At 38.7% G+C, this 18,744-nt stretch overlaps 1 protein-coding gene across 6 annotated transcripts in view; it reads left to right on the top strand.

The window, feature by feature from the left end:
• The first annotated feature begins 9,607 nt into the window (after window positions 1-9,607).
• Window positions 9,608-18,744, top strand: part of MCTP1 (multiple C2 and transmembrane domain containing 1) — a 774,261-nt gene continuing 765,124 nt past the window's right edge. For all 6 annotated transcript variants that reach the window (XM_056820811.1, XM_056820808.1, XM_056820812.1 and 3 more), the window contains exon 1: window positions 9,608-10,381. In XM_056820811.1, the coding sequence (XP_056676789.1) occupies window positions 9,650-10,381 (732 nt within the window). In that variant the 5' untranslated portion in view covers window positions 9,608-9,649. The remainder of the gene's footprint in view (window positions 10,382-18,744) is intronic.

Below are 18,744 nucleotides of genomic sequence, written 5' to 3'. Positions count from 1 at the left end.
TTTGTCATATACTGTCCTGCTGAGGTCACTTACCCCGAGTCTCCACTGATCCTCCTTTCTGTCTCTTAGCCAGTACCAAATTGTTTTGATGACTGCTGCTTTATAATATAGTCTGAGATCTGGGACTGCAAGGCCTCCTTCCTTTGTATTTTTTTTTCATTGTTTCCCTGGATATCCTTGATCCTTTGTTCTTCCAAATGAACTTTGTTATGGTTTTTTCTAAGCCAGTAAAAAAAAAAATTTGGAAGTTCAGTGGGTATGGCACTAAATAGATAAATGAGTTTGAGTAGGAGTCATTTTTATTATATTGACTTGTCCTACCCATGAGCAGTTAATGTTCTTCCAATTGTTCAAGTCTAGTTTTAGTTGTGGGGAGAGTGTTTTGTAGTTGTGTTCATATAGTTCCTGTGTTTGTTTCGGGAGATAGATTCCTAAGTATTTTATTTTGTCTAATGTAATTTTGAATGGGATTTCTCTTTCTAGTTCTTGCTGCTGAGCTGTGTTGGAAATATTTAGAAATGCTGATGACTTATGTGGGTTTATTTTGTATTCTGCAACTTTGCTAAAGTTGTTGATTATTTCGATTAGCTTTTTGGTTGAATCTCTAGGATTCTTTAAGTAGACCATCATGTCATCTATAAAAAGTGATAACTTGGTCTCCTCCTTGCCTATTTTAATGCCTTCAATTTCTTTTTCTTCTCTAGTTGCTACTGCTAGTGTTTCTAGTACAACGTCAAATAGTAGAGGTGATAATGGGCATCCTTGTTTCACTCCTGATCTTATTGGGAATGCATCTAGTTTATCCCCATTGCAGATGATATTAGTTGATGGTTTTAGATATATACTGTTTATTATTTTTAGGAATGACCCTTCTATTCCTCTGCTTTCTAGTGTTTTTAATAGGAATGGGTGTTGTATTTTATCAAAGGCTTTTTCTGCGTCTATTGAAATAATCATGTGATTTTTGTTGGTTTGCTTGTTGATGTGGTCAGTTATGTGGATGGTTTTCCTAATATTGAACCAGCCCTGCATCCTTGGTATAAATCCTACTTGATCATGGTGGATGACCCTTCTGATCACTTGCTGGAGTCTTTTTGCTAGTATCCTATTTAAGATTTTTGCATCTATATTCATTAGGGGAATTGGTCTATAATTTCTTTCTCTGTTTTTGGCTTGCTTGGCTTTGGGATCAGAACCATGTTTGTGTCATAAAAGGAATTTGGTAGAACTCCCTCTTTGCTTATTATGTCAAATAGTTTGTATAGTATTGGGTTTAGCTGTTCTTTGAATGTTTGTTTCTTTAATGGAGACATAACTCCACATCCTGGCTCACATGTAGTCATGAAGTCTCTGCTTGAACACCTCCAGTGAGAAGGCCATTCCAGAGTGTGAAAGAGTCATGCATACAAAGGACAATGCATGCCTCTTCCACAAGAGGCAATCCATTCCATTTTTGCATAACTGTTTATTAATAAAGTTTTCTTTACATTGAGCTTAAATCTGTCTCTCTGAAATTCCTGCCCATTGCCCCTACTAGTTTCTGAAGTTGAACAAATCTAGCTTCTCTTTCATAGGAAAGTCTTCTGTATTCTTGAAGGCAGCTATCATACCTCACCATAAGTTAGTTCTTCGCCAGACTAAAAGTCTCCTGATTCCTTCAACAGATCCCTGTATGGCACAATTTCCCTTTGCCATCCTGATTATCTCTTCCGGATATGCTCCAACTTGTCAGTTTTTCTTCCTCCCATCAGTCATTAGGATTATCTCTATTCTCTGTCACTGAATTTTCATTCTGAGATTTTTTTCTCTCCAGTCCACCTGTGTTCATTCACCTTGTGAGAGTTCTTTCCAATTATTTCTAAACTTTCTTTTCTAGGGGTACTCCTTCATGGCCAAGTAGCTAGTGCCTACTCACTCTTTTTTTTAAACCCTTACCTTCCATCTTAGAATCAATATTGTGTATTGGTTCTAAGGCAGAAACGTGGTATGGGCTAGGCAATGGGGGTTAAGTGACTTTCTCAGGGTCACACAGCTAGTGTCTAGGCCAAATTTGATCCTAGGACCTCCCATTTCTAGGCTTGACTCTCAATCCACCTAGCTGACCTTTCATTAACTCTTAATTTTTTTAAAATTTAAACAATTTGATTATTTTTCATTTTAAAATATTTTTTCATGTTTACATGATTTATTTTCTTTCTCTCCCCTCTTTTCTCTACCATCCTAGAGCCTACAAGCCATTCCACTGGGTTGGACAAATGTTATCTCTTGATACCTATTTCCACATTATTCATTTTTGATGTAGAGCAATTGTTTAGAGACTAAACCCCAAATCATATAGCCACATAAACATGTGATAAGTTGTGTCATATGTTTTTCTTTTGCATTTCTATTGCCATAGTTCTTTATCTCAATGCAGATAGCATTCATTTACATATGTCTTTCAGGAGTGTACTGTCTTGTTGCAATGCTACTAGGAGCAAAGTTCATTACATTGTATTTTTTCAGTGTTTTACTTTCTGTGTACAATGTTTTTCTAGCTCTGCTTATTTCACTCTGAGTCAGTTTATGGAGGTTCTCTCAGTTCATATAGAAAGCCTCCAGATGATCAATTCTTAAAGCACAATAGTAATCCTTTACCATCATACACCACAACTTGCTTAGTCATTCTCCAAATGAGGGACACCCCCTCTTTTTCCAGTTTTTTGCCACCACAAAGGGAATAACTATGAATATTTTTGTACAAGTATTTGCCTTATTATCTCTTTGGGGTACAAACCCAGCAGTGGTGTTGTTGGATCAAAGGGTAGGCATTCTTTTACAGCCCTTTCTGCATAATTCCAAATTGCCTTTCAAAAGGGCTGAATTAATTCACAACTCCACCAGCAATGCATAGTGTCCTGATTTTGCCACATCCCCTCCAATATTTATTATTTTCCTTTACTATCATATTGGTCAATCTGCTAGGTGTGAGGCAGTACCTCGGTGTTGTTTTGATTTGCATTTCTCTAATTATGAGAAATATTTTCATAAACTCTTAACATGTCCTACTTTCCCAGAGGGTTACCATTATCCAAGAAGGGGTAGTGTATAGTTTGGAATAAATTTTGCCTTTGTTCTTTCCTTAAAAACGTAACATGAAACTGTGGAAATTACACAAATGTTTATTTAATTCAATAGAAAGATTTTTTAAAATCTCTTTTTGGTGAGTAATATTAAACTGAATACCTTGTAACTTTGGTATTTAAATCCATTTTCTGTAACTATATCTTGGAGGGGGGACTTATTTTTGTTCAATTTCCCCAAAGTCAAATTTTGGGAACATTACCATTTTCAGACTAAGAGAGCTCCATGGGCATTACTCAAGTTTGGGAAAAAATTTTAGGACCCTTCAAATATAATGACAAGTTACATCTTGGTAAAAAAAGAAAAATGAACAAATTAGAATATTTGGGGGAGTTTGAAAAGCAATTAAGCTTTGTTGCTATAACTTTGAAAGAAGAGAAAGGTGATTGAACAGGTTTTTGTCTTTTTTGAACTCTTCATCTCAGTCTCCTATCTTCCCTGGCATCCTTCAAGTCATTGCTAAAGTCCCACCTTCTACAAGAAGCCTTTCTTGACTCACCCCAGCTCATTCCTAGTGTTTTCTCTCTATTATCTCAAATCTATCCTGTATATATCTTGTTTGTATATATGTATATAATTGTTTTTGTGTTGTCTCCTCCAACAGACTATGAGCTCTTTGGGGGCAGAGACTTTTTTTTCTTCCCTTCCTTTGCCCCTTTCCAGCACTTTACATGATACCTTGCCCATTTTAACATACTTGCCTTTTAAAATACTTATTGACTTGAGTCGACTTATTTTAAGCTATAAAACTTCATTTAATTAATAAGTGGAATGGTGGTTCTTTTCATTTATAGTTAATATAATATATACTTGAGAATTAGTCTCCTTATACAGTATTTACATATATATGGTCATACTGAGATCACTCACAAGTGTTCTATTTTCAGGTCTATGAATTCTGAAATCCCTTTATCTAATCATACTTTTTTTTTTTAAATTTCACCTTTTCCTTTGCTTCAAAATTTGTTTTCATAGTAATCTACATTTCTGCTACTTTGCAGTTCTTTCCTAGGCCATACCAATGATGGCCGTACCTCACCTTTTAGAGACTGAGTGGCCAAAAGGCAACTCTCAGGCTGCATGTGGAACCCCACTCTCTTCCCCTCCCCCCACTTTACCCCAGATAAGGGAGGGAGGAAGCACTTACCTTGGGCTTCTGGGCAGGTGATGTGAGAAATGTCCTCAGGCCTTTGTGGAGCCAGGAAGGGAGTGGCCCTTTCTGGTGTGCATGTCATAAGTTTGCCAATATAGCCATAACCCTTACCCTGGCTTCACTCTCTCTTCTTACCTATCTTGTTCTCTTGGAAAACCAGTTCAGTTTTACATGTTCACTTACTCTTGAGACCCTTCATCCGATCTTGTTCTCCAAACTCCAGCCTTGGATCATTACTATCATTTGCTGTCTTCACTCTTATTCATGTGGTACTAAAGAAAGCTAAAGAAAATCATAAAATCATACAGTTTACTACAGATTCATGTTACATGCTATCAGTTGGGTCCTCACTTCATCAAGGCAATTCTTTTCCATTTCTCTAATTGATTCACTATTCTACTCACTAAGACTGGTTTCCCAAAACTTTTCATCCCACCTCAAATCCTCCAAGGTTTTCTTTCATCTCACACTGTCAGCAGAGAACTTTCCTCATACTTACCTGAAGAAATTGAGGTGTTTCACTGTGTTCTCTCTTTTCTCCCTTCCTTATCTCACATCATTCAGATACCTTCCCCCAATATCTCTTCTTTTACTCTTGTATCACATGAAGAGGTGATTCTTGGCCTTACCAAGGCAAAACCCTCTACATGTACAAGTAATTTAATTCCTTCCAGTATTCTCCAGAAGATTTCTCACTCTATTATCTCTTTTCTCACTAAATCTCCAACTTCTCCTTTCCTATTGGGAGCTTTCCTACTGTCTACAAACATTCCCATGTCTCCCTCATCTTCAAAAAACCACTTATTTGATCTGTCTATCCCTGGTAGCTATTGTGCTAATTTTTCCCTCCCTTTTGTAGCTAAACCTCTTGAGAAACCAGTCACTATCTATTTCCTTTCCTTTCACCCTCTTCTTAATTCTACATAGTTTGGCCTCTGGTTTCAACAGTCAACTGAAATTGCTTTCTCTGAAGTTACCAATGATCTCTTAATAACTCAGTCTAATGACCCTTCGCTAGTCTTCCTCCTTTTTGACCTCTTTAATAGCATTTGTTACTGTCTATCATGTCTTTCTCTCTGCATGTCTGTTTTCTCTAGGTATGTGCTCCATTCCCTCCCTTGACACTACCATCACTCTGGTATAGGTCCTCATCCCCTCACACTTGGACTAGGGCCATAATCTCATTTGTCTCCTTGGCCTTTCTCCACTCCAGTCTTTCCTCTCCTAAGCTGTCAAATTGTTTTTTCTAAAGCACAGGCCTAAACACATCACAACCCTACTTGATATAAACACCAGTTTGTCCTGGTCAATACAAACACCTTTTGTTTGTCCTGAAATATATCCTGTTTAGTTAAAAAAAAAAACAACAAAGAAACTCATACCTTCTGTCTTGGAATCCATACTATGTATTAGTTCCAAAAAAGCAGAAGAGTAGTAAGGGATAGGCAATTTAGTAATATCTAACTCTTTGTGATCCCGTTTGGGGTTTTCTTGGCAAGATACTAGAGTTATTTGCCATTTCATTCTCCAGTTCATTTTACATAAGAGGAAAATGAGGCAAACAAGGTTAAGTGACTTTCCCAGGGTCATCCAGTTAGGAAGTAACTGAGGTCAGGCTTGAACCTAGGATCTCTTATCTCTAGGCCTGGCTCTCAATTCACTGAGCCTCTTGTTTAGATCTTAAAGCCCTTTATAATCTATCATTTTCCAACTTTCTAGTCTTCTTACATCTTATTCCTCTCTACATACATTTTCCAGTGACACTAGTCTCATTGCTTTACAAATAAGATACATATTATCTCCTGATAATGCATTTTCACTGACTGTCCCTCCTACAAGGAATTCTCTCCCTCCTCATCTCCTGACTTCCTTTGAGTTACAGCTAGAGTTCCATTAGCTACAAGAAGCCTTTCTTGACCTCTCCCCTCCACAGTCCTATTGCTTTCTATTATCTCAAATCTATCCTGCATATATCTTATTTGTACATAGTTGTTTGCATGTTGTCTCCTCCAATAGTCTGTGAGCTCTTTGAGAACAGGGGCTTCTCCTGCTCCTATTCTTTCTCTGTCCTCAGCCTTTTGCACAGTGTCTTGCCAAAAAGCTATTGAAGTTCATTTCTTGTTCCGTTCTTTCTAGTAATATAGAAAAGACATAACTTTGCCTATATTCTTGAAAGCTATTGATTGATTTGTGAGTAGATTATGAAGTTCCTAATATTTAATTACTATTTGAATTAAATTATTATGATTTGAGTTTTGAAAAGTTCACCAATGTAGCTAAATCTGTGTGTGTAGGAGAAAGAATGCCAGTCTTGGAGTCAGGAGAACTTGAGTTCAAATATACCACAGAAACTTACCAGTTGTGTAACCCTGGGAAAGTCAGGTAACTGTGTGCCTAAGTTTCCTCTTCTGTAAAATGGACTGGAGATGGAAATGTCAAACTACTCTAGTATCTCTGTCAAGAAAACTACAAATGGGGGGGGGGGCTGGGTAGCTCAGTGGATTGAGAGCCAGGCCTAGAGTGGGAGGTCCTTGGTTCAAATCTGGCCTCAGACACTTCCCAGCTGTGTGACCCTGGGCAAGTCACTTGACCCCCATTGCCTAGCCCTTACCACTCTAAGAAAAAAGAAAACTACAAATGGGGAAACAAAGGGTCAGATATTACTAAATCCATAAAACAATGACAAAAACATTATGTGTATCTATTCATTTAATGAGTTAGTATGGCCAGAAATTAAGCTTGTCTTTTATGACAGAAATAGCCCACTGCTAAACTGTACTTTTCCAGCGTGGTAGGATCTGCCCAAATTTCTTCTTTGCTGGGGATCTGCTGCCATGCTCTTTGAGAAACCAAACAATTCTACCTTGAACTTGAGGTACCTGAGTAGGATTTCATCTATAATTATGATAGAATTTTACTCTCTCTCAATATTAAAAATGCCTTATTTAAATGTAAATGCCTCTGGGTAGTGTTCCCCTTTAAATAATTATTCCCTAATTATTATGATTAGTCAACATTTTAGTTGTTCACCTGTTTGAAAGGAATTGAGATGTGGGTTGGATGCTTAGGGTCTGGGAGCTCAATAATATAAAAGAACAAAGATTCATTTCTAATAAGGCATTTCTGGCATTGGTGATAGTTATTCCTCTTTATTCTGATATCTTGATTCTAGTGCACCTTCTCCTGCTAAGTCTCAGCTCTGATCTGAACTTCTGATATAGCAACATGGGAGGCATGCCAGAAGACCAAACAGGAAAGTTGGCATAAGGGAGTGAATCAAGGAATGGATTTCAAATTAAAGGATCAGAGTTAAGATTCTGCCTTAGCATCTTAACTTGAATGATCTTGACCAAACTAATTTTATTTCTCTGGGCCTGTTTTTCTACCTATCAGGAGAGATAGCATAGAGTAAGGTATAGAGTGTTGGATTTGGAATGATGAAGAAGTAAGTTTAAACTTTTCCCTCTGTATAATATTGGACAAGTCATCTTAACCTCTCTGAAGATGGGTTTTCTGAATTTGCAGAGGTCTGATAATAGTATGTCTTAAGAGGTTGCTGAGAGTGAATATAAAAAACTTTGCAAACCTTAAAATATTTCATAAACGTGAGTTTTATTATTATTTTCAAGAGAATTGAAATGGATGATTCCTGAGATTCTTTTCAAAGGTTTGATTCTGTGAAATTTGGATTTTCTTCACTCATTTGGCTGGATCAGATTTCTTGCTTGAAGTGTTTATGCTATTATTATCCCCATTTAAAAATAAAGATATTTATTTTTTACCAATCACATGTAATACAAAATTTCCACATAAGTTTTCCAAAGTTAAATGATTCAAATTGTCTCCCTTCTCCCCTTCCCTCCCCCTTCCCAGAGCAGGCAAACCTCATTTTCTCCCCTTCCTCCAAACCCTGGAAATAAGCAAGAGCTGGGTGGTGGTGAGGAATTTAAGGGGGGAGGGAGGGGTTGACAATAGGGAGAGGGAGTGGCAACAACTACTCCAGCAAAGCAAGAAGGAGGTCCTGAAAGAGTAGGCTTCAAAAGAAGCATTCACCCAAACCTTTCTCACTTGTCTCTTAACAAATCAAATATCCCCATGTAAACAAATTCAAGAGAAACCCATTAGGATCCTGGGGGTGGAGAGGAAAAATGTAGTAGTAGGTGCAGAAATTTAAGTTCACAGAAAGAGTACTATGCCCAATCGCATAACAGGTATAGGCGTCCGTACTCGAATCCAGGTCTCTAAATTAGAATCAGCCTCTAAATTCAGCAACCCCCCCCCCCCGCCCGCTTCTTTACACTGCTCTGCTTCTTGTCATCTCCCCAAAGAAGCTGTGAGCTTCCCCCAATTTTTCAGCACTAACCTAAACAGCGCTAGATATCACAAACCGAAAGGCCCAGATACTACAATTTGAGGTCGGTATATATATGCAAATACAAACGCTGGGCGGGGTGGATGAGAAGAAAGTCAAGACGCAACAGAAACAAAATTCTGGCCTTTGACTCTGGGCATCCCAGAGAGGCAGCCGTGTCCATACCGAATCACAGCCAGACTGGCTAATTGCTGTGGATTAACACAGGGGAGCACTCAGAGAAGCGTAGTCCTTTTCTTCCTGCCTCTTTTTTCCAGAGATCCTGAGGACTGCCATTTGACCAGTCGCCCGTCCTGAGTAAACTGCGTGGACCGCAACCGCTTGAGTCCAGAAGAGGTATCTTACTCCCACCCTTTGCAAGGTGACATTCTGGCTTCTGCCCGCCCACTAGGAGAACGATGTCCCTGAGTGCCGCAAGGGAGCCGGTGGTGGCTCGGAACATCTTCTAACTTTGGCTTCCTGATGCGCGAGCCCCGTGCCTACCGGGTTTGGAGGCAACACCTGCCGCCGCTCGTACTCCCTACCCTTACAGCCCCAGGCTGTTCCTGCCTCAGACTCCAGAACCCTGACAACGTGGTCCCAAGGGTGTCAAGAGCAGCCGGTCGGGGTCTGCTCTGCTTCTCCAACCGAGAGTCAGTAAGGAGAAGAGGGAGCGCCAGGGCCTGGGTGGCTCAAGCGCCTGGATACGTCCAAGCCTGGGACCAGAAACTTTGCGCTGCCCAGCGCCAGGATCCCCCCGCAGCTCCGGTCAGCCGGAGGAGGAGGAGGAGGAGAGGGAGGCAGGAGCTAAGTCCTGGGGCAGTAGCCCCAGGGCGGCCAGCTGGGAGCCCTCCTCAACTGCTGTGCTGAAGCGTCTGGGAGCTGCTGGGCTCTGCGGCTGCTGCTGCTGCTACTGCGGCCCCCGCGGCCGTCGCCGCCGAGGGGCTCTGGGGGGAGGCGCAGACGGAGCAGGCGGCGGAGGAGGAGAAGGAGGAGGGGAGGAACGGGAGAGGGGGAGGAGAATGGAGCCCCAGGCGGCGGCCGAGCCCGAGCCCCCGCCTGCTTCCTCTGCCTCCTCCTCTTTCCAGGCCCGGCTTTGGAAAAACTTGCAGCTGGGGGGCAGCAAGAGCAAGGGCGGCGGAGGTGGGCGAGCAGGGGCCGGTCCGGGGCCAGAGCGCCGCACTGCGGGGACCCCGTCGCCCTCCCCACCTCCGCCGGGGGGCAAGCGCGATGGGCTGGGAGGCAGCAGGTGGAGCGGCTTCAAGAAGAAGAAGCAGGTGCTGGACAGAGTCTTCTCCTCCTCCCAGCCCAACCTCTGCTGCTCCTCGGCCGAGCCCCTAGAACCGGGCGGCGGCGGCGGCAGTGGCGCGGAGCAAGGGTCCGCCCTGCGCCGCCGAATCCGGGAGCATTTGCTCCCGGCTGGGAAGGGGCCCGCAGCCGCGGTCGGAGAGACGCCGCCTGGCGGCCGCTCCCCGGACTCGGCACCCTCCTCCTCCGCCTCTTCAGTGTCCTCCTCGCCTCAGCCGCCCCCTCGGGGGGAGCGTGCAGGCGATGAGGGAGCTAAGCGTCCGGGACCTGGAGCCCACCTGTCCCACCAGAAGAGTTCCTCTCTGCCCGGCACCGCCTGCCTGGAGCAGCTTCTGGAGCCATCTCAGCCTCCTCCGCGGCCCAAGGCGCCCGAGTTCCAGGAGCCCGCCCCGTCTGAAACCCAGACTCCAGAAAAAGTCGAGGTACAGACTCTGGGCAGCGACCAGGTGAGTCGGGAACGCTTCCGACCCGGTGGGGTGGGTATCCGTATCCACTTTGAACTGAAGGATAGAAGGGTCCTTCTTGTCCCCTCAGAGTCTTCGGAGTTAAAATTGATGAGATGCTAGTGGGGAGACAGATACAAAAAGTTACTGCTGCTCTGCGAGGTGTCTAACAAGTGGTGGAGACGAGGAAGACACTGATGCTCTCTCGGTCCATACTCTGGGGACCTTTCCCAACACAAAGTAGAATATCTGTCCTAAATAGCCTCCACTTGCACAGACCACACTAGGTACCCCGAAATTATTTGGCAGGCAAAATTGGGGCTTTACAAAAACGGAGTGCTACTTGTGGAGATCGATCTTAAAGGCGGCGCTGATGAGGTGCGTTCCTAAGTTTTCTTAGAGAAGCTGAGTTTTTATTTGAAGACATTCCCAAGAGAAAGAAGGTAGGAAGAGAGAGCTAGTTGTTATAAATGTAGTTAAAATGCAGTCAGACGACTTGCAATTTTGTATTTTGCCCATTTACTCTCCTTGTCTTCCCTTAGGCGTCATCTAACAAGTGGATCATTAGGGACTCCCTTGGTTATCCAGAGGCTACTTCTTCCAAGTTTCTACAGGAACGTGCACGTTTTTCCTTTCTAAGCTTGTTCTTTTTAGGATGTCACTTTTAAAAAAGAACCAAACACAACTTTTAGTCTTTTGAGCAGACACAAGGAAGATTTTAATAGTTAAACAAGGAGGACAAATAACGGTGTTTATTTTTAAACAGGAAATGCACTTTTACCTTTGGGAGTAGGATTTTGGCAAGCAGTCCTCTCTGAAACGCTTGCAAGCGGTGGAGGATTTTCCTTTCTGGCATTTATTTAAAGGTTCTTAATGTGGGAAAAGTTAAAACATTTGAATGTTTCCAGTGGCTTAGATAATTCTTAAACAGTTATCTGATTAAAAATTAATTTATAGTTGCTGAAAAGTTAACGATGACATAAACCAAAACAATAATTAGACTAGCCTCTTTCTAGGCTAAGCAAGGAGGACAAATAACATTTTGTTGTTTTTTGACAAGAACACTTTTATCTCTGGGGGTATGATTTTGGAAGGCTGTGCTCTCCTCTGAAAGGCTTGGTGGTGGATTTTCCTTTCTGACATTTTTTGAAAGGTTATTAATGTGTGAAAAGTTTAAATATTTGAATGTTTCCACAGGTTTAGATGAATTTTTAAACAGTTTAATGTACTTGAGTTTATTTATTAATTTGTAATTGCTGAAAAGTTAACGATGAAACAAATGAAATCAATAATTGAGATTAGGCTCTTCAGAGGACGTTTTTAGAGTAAAAAGTTTTTTCTTTACTAGGTGAGTTGTTCCAAATAAATCTATGCATTTTCTATTGTTTGGAAAAACTCAAGTATTCAATAAAGAGTTTCAAGTTTCAAAGGGAAGTTTTTTTCCTTCTTTGAACCCAGAAGTCTGCTGGAAAGTATCTTTATCACTTGCTGATCTCCTCAATTTGGAGGAAGAGAAGGGATAGAATTTATGAAGCAGCCATTTTAAATGTTGGGTCCTTTTTTATCAGAGGATCCTACCATTCTTGAAGACAATCACAAACACAGTATGTAAGAGTTTTACAGTAACACCCAGACTGTCCTAATGGACTTTTGATTTCTCATATAGGAATTACTTTTACTTCCATCTTTCTTTTTAAAAAGATATAATATCAGATCAACAACTAGACAATGAATGACTTTCTTTGAAGATATATTATTGTGACTATTAACTGCCAAACCATATCACAGATCTTATATAAATCACAAAGAAACCTATACTTTGTGAAGGTCATCATGCTAGCCACCAAACAATTTCTCCAGAGACAGAAAATGTGTATAAAAAACTCTAATTTTGTTTTATTCTTATCTTCTTCTTAGTTATTAAAAAGAATAAACTTCTAAAAAGCAAGCCACTATACATAAAATTGGAAAAACATATTTATCTTAATGCTGATTAGTGGCATATATTCTTAAATCAATATCTAGTTATCTAATAGAACTATAGAAATAAATGAGAATACTGCATGGAAAAGAGCTGCAGGTCCTTTAGAAATGGAAAGTTTTGCTCTTACCTGGAGTGAGAAAGAGCCTTCAAAATTACTAGTTAATACAATTGGGTTGCCATTTAAATGCATCTACACAGTTGCTTGCTTACCCTTAAGATCCAGTCTATTTTGCAAAGATGTTATAATTTTTCTTAGTATGTTTCCACAATTATTACTATGTACCATAATGATATTTTTCAAATAACCTTAGTTAATCCTATTTTCTATATTTAAAAGCAAAACTCCAAATGTTTACTGCAAAGAAATAGCATTAGTAAAAAATAGTTCTTTTCCTCCCTAAAGTCTGGTTCCCCCACCCATACTGACCAATAATAGAAGAAACTGACCAGAATCACATTACCCAGGATAAAAAGATCTTATGCTTAAGTGCCCATCCTAAACACTAAGATGTTCACCTAGATTCCATGTTCCATATCAAAAACAGTGCTATAAGAGCCACACATATATCAGATTTACCCTCTGTCCTTTACAAACTTCTTTTTTTTAATGAGATGAAAACTTATAACTTTTTTTAAAAAATGAGATGGATACATATGAGTTTTACAAAAACATGCTTCACAGAATCTGACACTCATCCTCCTTTCCCAACCCCCAAAATGGGCAATGATAAATCTTGTCTTGCTCTATCTAGATATTAGGAGGTACCATCGTCATTTCTTCCTACTTACCTATTACTCTAAATAACATAGACCAGGGTTGGGAAAGGGAGGAAAAATTGGGGATGGAGTTAGGGGAACCCTAGAACCTTAAAATATTGGAATGTCTGGGAAGTTTTCCCAGTTCTTACTTTTCCATTCCCTTAGTCCTAGGGAGGACAGATCTCATAAAGTTTTATTTACAAATCATAACATGATAATGTGTGCTAAGTCTTTAAAGTTCCCAAAATAGAGTATGTATATGCACAAGCACACACACACATACACATATATGTTCCTTCCACATTTTGACTTTTCCCATTGTGGGCTATATTGCAGGTAAGCATAAGAAATTAAATGGGAATTTTTCAGGAATTGTATGGGAGCAGCAGATATCAGGTAAAGGCCAGCAGAAAACACAGAAAAAGTTTAGAAACTCAGAAATGCATGAAATATGCATAATATCATATCACATCAACATATTTTATCTTTTAATATAAATATACACAATTTCTTTTTTAAAGATAAAATGAACAAAAAGTTAAAGTTTGTGAAAAGCATATGAAAGCCAACAAAAGGCTAGAAATGTTGACATTGACCTATATATAGAATATAACCAAATGCTTAGTCCAAATTTTATTAAAAAGTTCTGTAAACACCCCATAAAAGAAAAAAAAAGTAAGACTTCTCTGGTACCAAGAGAGAGCCAAAAATTATGTGGGGATGGGGTGCCCCAATCCATATAATGTGGAAGGGATACTTGTGTGTATGTATATATATTATCATTAAACACTATTATTGGTATTGTTAAATATATATTAGAAACATAAAAAACAGAAAAAATGAAAACTACTTTGTGAAGGTAACCATGCTAGTCAACAAATAATTTCCCTAGAGTCAGAAAAAATGTACAAAAAACATTGTAGTTTTGTTTTATTCTTCTTTTATTTTTAGTTTGTATTAGATAGACATTAACAATCTCTTCACCCCAACACATATTGTTCCTATGATTCTGGATGGAGATATTTGTGGGGAAAAATCAGTTTTGTATTGATATGGAAAGATATTTGGGAGAGATCCTCATACAAATGAATTAAAATGAAGTGTCTATCATCAAAGAGTATCTTTCTTAACATTTGCATTTCAGGAGTTTGGTTTAGCCCAAAGGAACTTTTAAAAACATGTAGACATTGCCTTTACCATACTGATTTCCAAGTTAATAAGGCATATTCATAATTTAAAATGCCCTGATTTTTAAAAAATGAAATCTCTTTTCTCTTCATTGAATTCATTTCACATGTCAAGACCATATTGTCACACCAGATGCATTTTTTTCTTTTTTAACTATGTGGAGAAGGATCAGGTTTTCAACTTATGTTGCATATTAAATGTCAATTCTTATGCATTTTCTCCTATAGACAATTACTAACATATATTCTATTGGAATATGAAAAACTAGTAATTTATGATTGAATTATTCCATGAGGAATTTTTCCATTTATAAATTATCAAAGGCTTAAAACATTTGAGTATAATTTTGGATTCATGATTTCTTTTTAAAATATCTGTTAAAATACTTTTCACAAAAGAAGAAGTCGTCTATGGAGCAGGACAAGTCAATTGTTTGACATATGCTAAGACAGTTTTGAGACTTACTTAAAATGATTTTAAAATTCCTTACATATTGGAATGAAATTAAAAGGGCACATATCCATTAATATGAAGCTTTGGGGCAGCTAGATGGCTCAGTGGATAGAGAGCCAGACCTGGAGATGGGAGGTCCTGGGTTCAAATCTGACCTCAGACACTTCCTAGCTGGGTGACCTAGGGTGACTCACTTAATCCCCATTGCCCAAGTCTTAGTACTCTTCTGCCTTGGAAATGATATCAATTCCAAGATAGAAGGTAAGGGTTAAAAAATACACAATGATGAATGAACATTTTATGTTAGGCTATATCTAATAAAAAATAAGAATCCCTTCTTTTTTGCTGCCTGATGTTTCAAAGAAAATTTGAAAATAGAGAATATTTATATTGATAAAAATTCACATTCTTTGGGATTGTTGTCACAGATTTCCTCCTCCCCTTCCAAGATTTTTATATAACTTATTTTAGGGCAAGAAATTCCTCAAAACCTGGACAGTAATATAGTCTATAACTATTGCATCAAATAATTCTTTCCATATGTAAATAACTGAAACAATTTTTAAAAATAAGGTCCTTCCAATATAAATACAACCTTACATGATTGTAAAAAGTAGTTTTTAGTGTCAGAGTGGGGATAAGTCTTGAAATATTTTGGACCATGGTAAACAATGTAAGTAAATAAGGGGTGAAAAGTTGGGAAATAGTAGTTCTGAAGAAATGTTAGTACTCTTAAAATCAGAATGTTTTTCTTCAGCTATCACCTGCTTTAGTTTCTTGCATTCTTTATATTGATGGCAGAATAAATGGTAAAATGCCATGAACCTTGCTTTAAATTGTGGTACCAACTATAGGATATGCAAGTTTCATAATAATGTCATTATCACTGTTGAAAATTTCCTTAGTTTGGCATTCAAGGCCCCTTACTGTCTTGTGCTCCCTACTTTTGTAGTTTATTTCTAATGGCCCTGAATATGCCTTCCTACTCCATTCTAGGTCCTATCTTTTAAATATGAATCCATTATTTAAGACTCAACTTAAATATAAATATCCTCATGAAGGCTTCTTTCCCAGATTTCCCTTGTTGAAGGTGATTCTGCCTACTACTTTGTACCTTTTAAAATATACTCTTTTGTACTGTTTTTTAACTATAGTTATTTGCTTATGTGCTGAATTGCCTTTACTGGATTGTAAGCTTTAGGAATGTTATCTTATTGATATTTTAAAGTTTTTCTGTGCCAACCAGTGCTTAGAACATATCTTTGTTTTTCATTAAATTCAGTCATGTCTGATTCTTCCTGACACTATTTGCAATGTTCCTGATAAAGGTATTGGGATTATTTGCCATTCCTTCCCCAGCTCATTTTTCAGATAACGAAATGGAGGCAAACAGGGTTAATTGACTTATTCAGGGCCACACAGCTACTAAGTCCCTGATTCTGATTTTGAATTCAGGTCTATCTGACTCCAGTCCTGGAGTATTCAGGCATTCAGGTCTATCTGACTCCAGACTCTATCTACTTTTCCTCCTAGTCTCAGAATATATTCAATATTTAATAAATGAAAAAAAATAGATAAGAATTGAAATGAATGTAGGTAGTAAACACTTAATTGTTAATAGATTTTGCTAATACTTTTACCTTCAAGACAAATTGTTATTGTGAATTTTGCTGGTGATGGTTTACCTTTGGGAGGTATGTAGCAGTTAAAATTTGTTTCTCTGCTAGAAGTATTATATTTTTAGAGGTTCATTAAAGATTAAGAATTAAAAAAATACAAAATAAGAAAGCACATGTCTAGGCCCAGAGAGCCCATTCACAACCACTCACATCTTGCCTGCTAGGTAGAGAGCCGCATCTGCTTCAAAGCGGAAGTAGGAAGAGAGACTCAGTAGGCTTTACAGCCAGTTTAAATAGAAATTTTTGATCTTGCCCAGGTGGGAGTCTCAGTGAGATTAGAGGGCATCCTGGGAACTAGAGCAAGGACTTCTGGGGATTGAAGTCCGGGGTTCAAATCTCCATTTTTACAGGTAGAGTATTGGAAGTTTCAAGGAGGTTAAGTGATTTGTCATAAATTAGTCAGGAGGAGCTCCAGGACAAGACATGTTTACACCTCCGATGCTCTTTTCATTCTATCACTGCCTTTCAGCAATGAGGCATTGTTTGAAAGAACAAAATTAGCCCAGTCATTGTTAATAATATCACACACATTGAAACTTTTGAGAACTTTTAATTATTTTCATCTAGTGTCTAGGAATTATCAGGTTAGTGTAAAAATCTTTATAGGGCTCTTAAACCAATGTTAGATTTATGATGAATAAAGCAAACTTAATTTTGATGCTTCATTATATTAGTGGTTTTCAATGTAAGTACTCCCTCCACTGATACAGAATGCAGTCCCTCTATACCTTGGCAACCTGTGTGATGCATGGGAGCGATGCCTTCTTTTTCTTTAATACTCAGAGAGATAATTAATGTAGCAATCAGGCTGTCCATCTGTTAATATGCCTTTGATGTCTGGTAGTGCTGTCTTTAAAGTATGGAAGTGGAAGAGTCTAAGCAGGGGGTGGGGTAGTTCATTGGTCAATAATGAGAAGTGATTCCTATAAACATTAAGCACATCTGTTTCAATGCAAACTGTTGTTGACATTCTAGTTCCATCTGAGAATATTCTTAAAATGATTTGACTTATTTGGATCTCATGACAAACTCCTCAGACTCTTTTTCTCTTTCACTGCTTTTCATTGTTTTGTTCTTCTTCTTCCAATGTCTTCCTTCGTAATTAATGGTTTACAATAAAGTTTATGTACTGATATTGCCCTTGTTCACCTTTGCTTATAATACTTTAAAGGACAGGGACAGGGACTGGATTTCAGATTCATTTGTAGAGGAATTCCTAGGTGAAGAAACTTTTTCTACCAGAGCAGGTTAGCATCTTCTCTGTAACTTAGAGTCATAATTTCCAAGGACATTGAGAAGTTAAGTGGCTTGCCCAGTGCCACACTTATCATGGACAAGACTTGAATTCAAATCCTTCTGGTTCTGAGGTTTTTTTCTTTTCTACTTTCTGAATAACATAAGATTATATATTCAGAGTTTGAATGGGCTTTAGATATTTTCTGGGTCAACCACCACATTTTATAGGTGAAGAAACAGTAGTCCAGATTAATTGAATGACTTATTCAAGACCACTGAAATAGTATGTAGCAGAAGTGAGATTAAACCTCCTCTGAGACACAGCAACAGTAAGAGCCAATGTTGTTACTTTTGCCATTTTTCAGAATCCATCACTTGTTTAAGTGGTTTGGGTTGGAGCTTCTGTTGCTTTTGCAGATTAGTCAGTGATCAAAGTGTGCAAAGACTGAAATAGCTACCACATTTGGAGTCTTTTCCTGTTTGTTCAGATACAGTTGATGTCCTTTTTTATGATGCCCTTCAGTTGTTGCATTGTTAATGCCTTCCAAGTAATTATGATGTTCAAGTGTGAGGCTTCTGGATACTCCACAATCCTTTCACCTCTTTCATTTCTTGACCATAAGCCATAATTTGCAACATATTAATTTTCTGGCCTGTCCTGGACTCATCTTTGTGTTGAAATCACTAAGTATTGATGTAATTAGAAGGATCTTGGGTAAACTTTCTGGTGGAAATGTATTTTTAGGGTCTACAGATCAAAAGGTGAACTTTAGGAAAAGTTCACTAGGAAAAAGAAAAAGGGGGCATGTGTAGGGTTTGAGGAATTACAGGGAAAGTATAGGATTGGTATATGCTTTTCTAGGCTCTATTTTGCAAAATGTGCTAATTGGTGATAAGTCTAGGATCTCAAAGCACTGTTTCCCATCTCCATCACTGCTCACCCCCATTAGTATTGTTATCCCCTCTTCTTTCAGCTTTTTATCTATTTTTTAAAAATAATCTTTACCTTATGTCTTAGAATTGATACTGTCAGTTACAAGGCATAAGAGCAATTAGTGTTAAACAAC

This window comes from Monodelphis domestica, chromosome 3 (assembly GCF_027887165.1).
Source record: "Monodelphis domestica isolate mMonDom1 chromosome 3, mMonDom1.pri, whole genome shotgun sequence".
Taxonomy (NCBI): domain Eukaryota; kingdom Metazoa; phylum Chordata; class Mammalia; order Didelphimorphia; family Didelphidae; genus Monodelphis; species Monodelphis domestica.
This window is presented reverse-complemented; position numbering and strand designations above follow the sequence as displayed.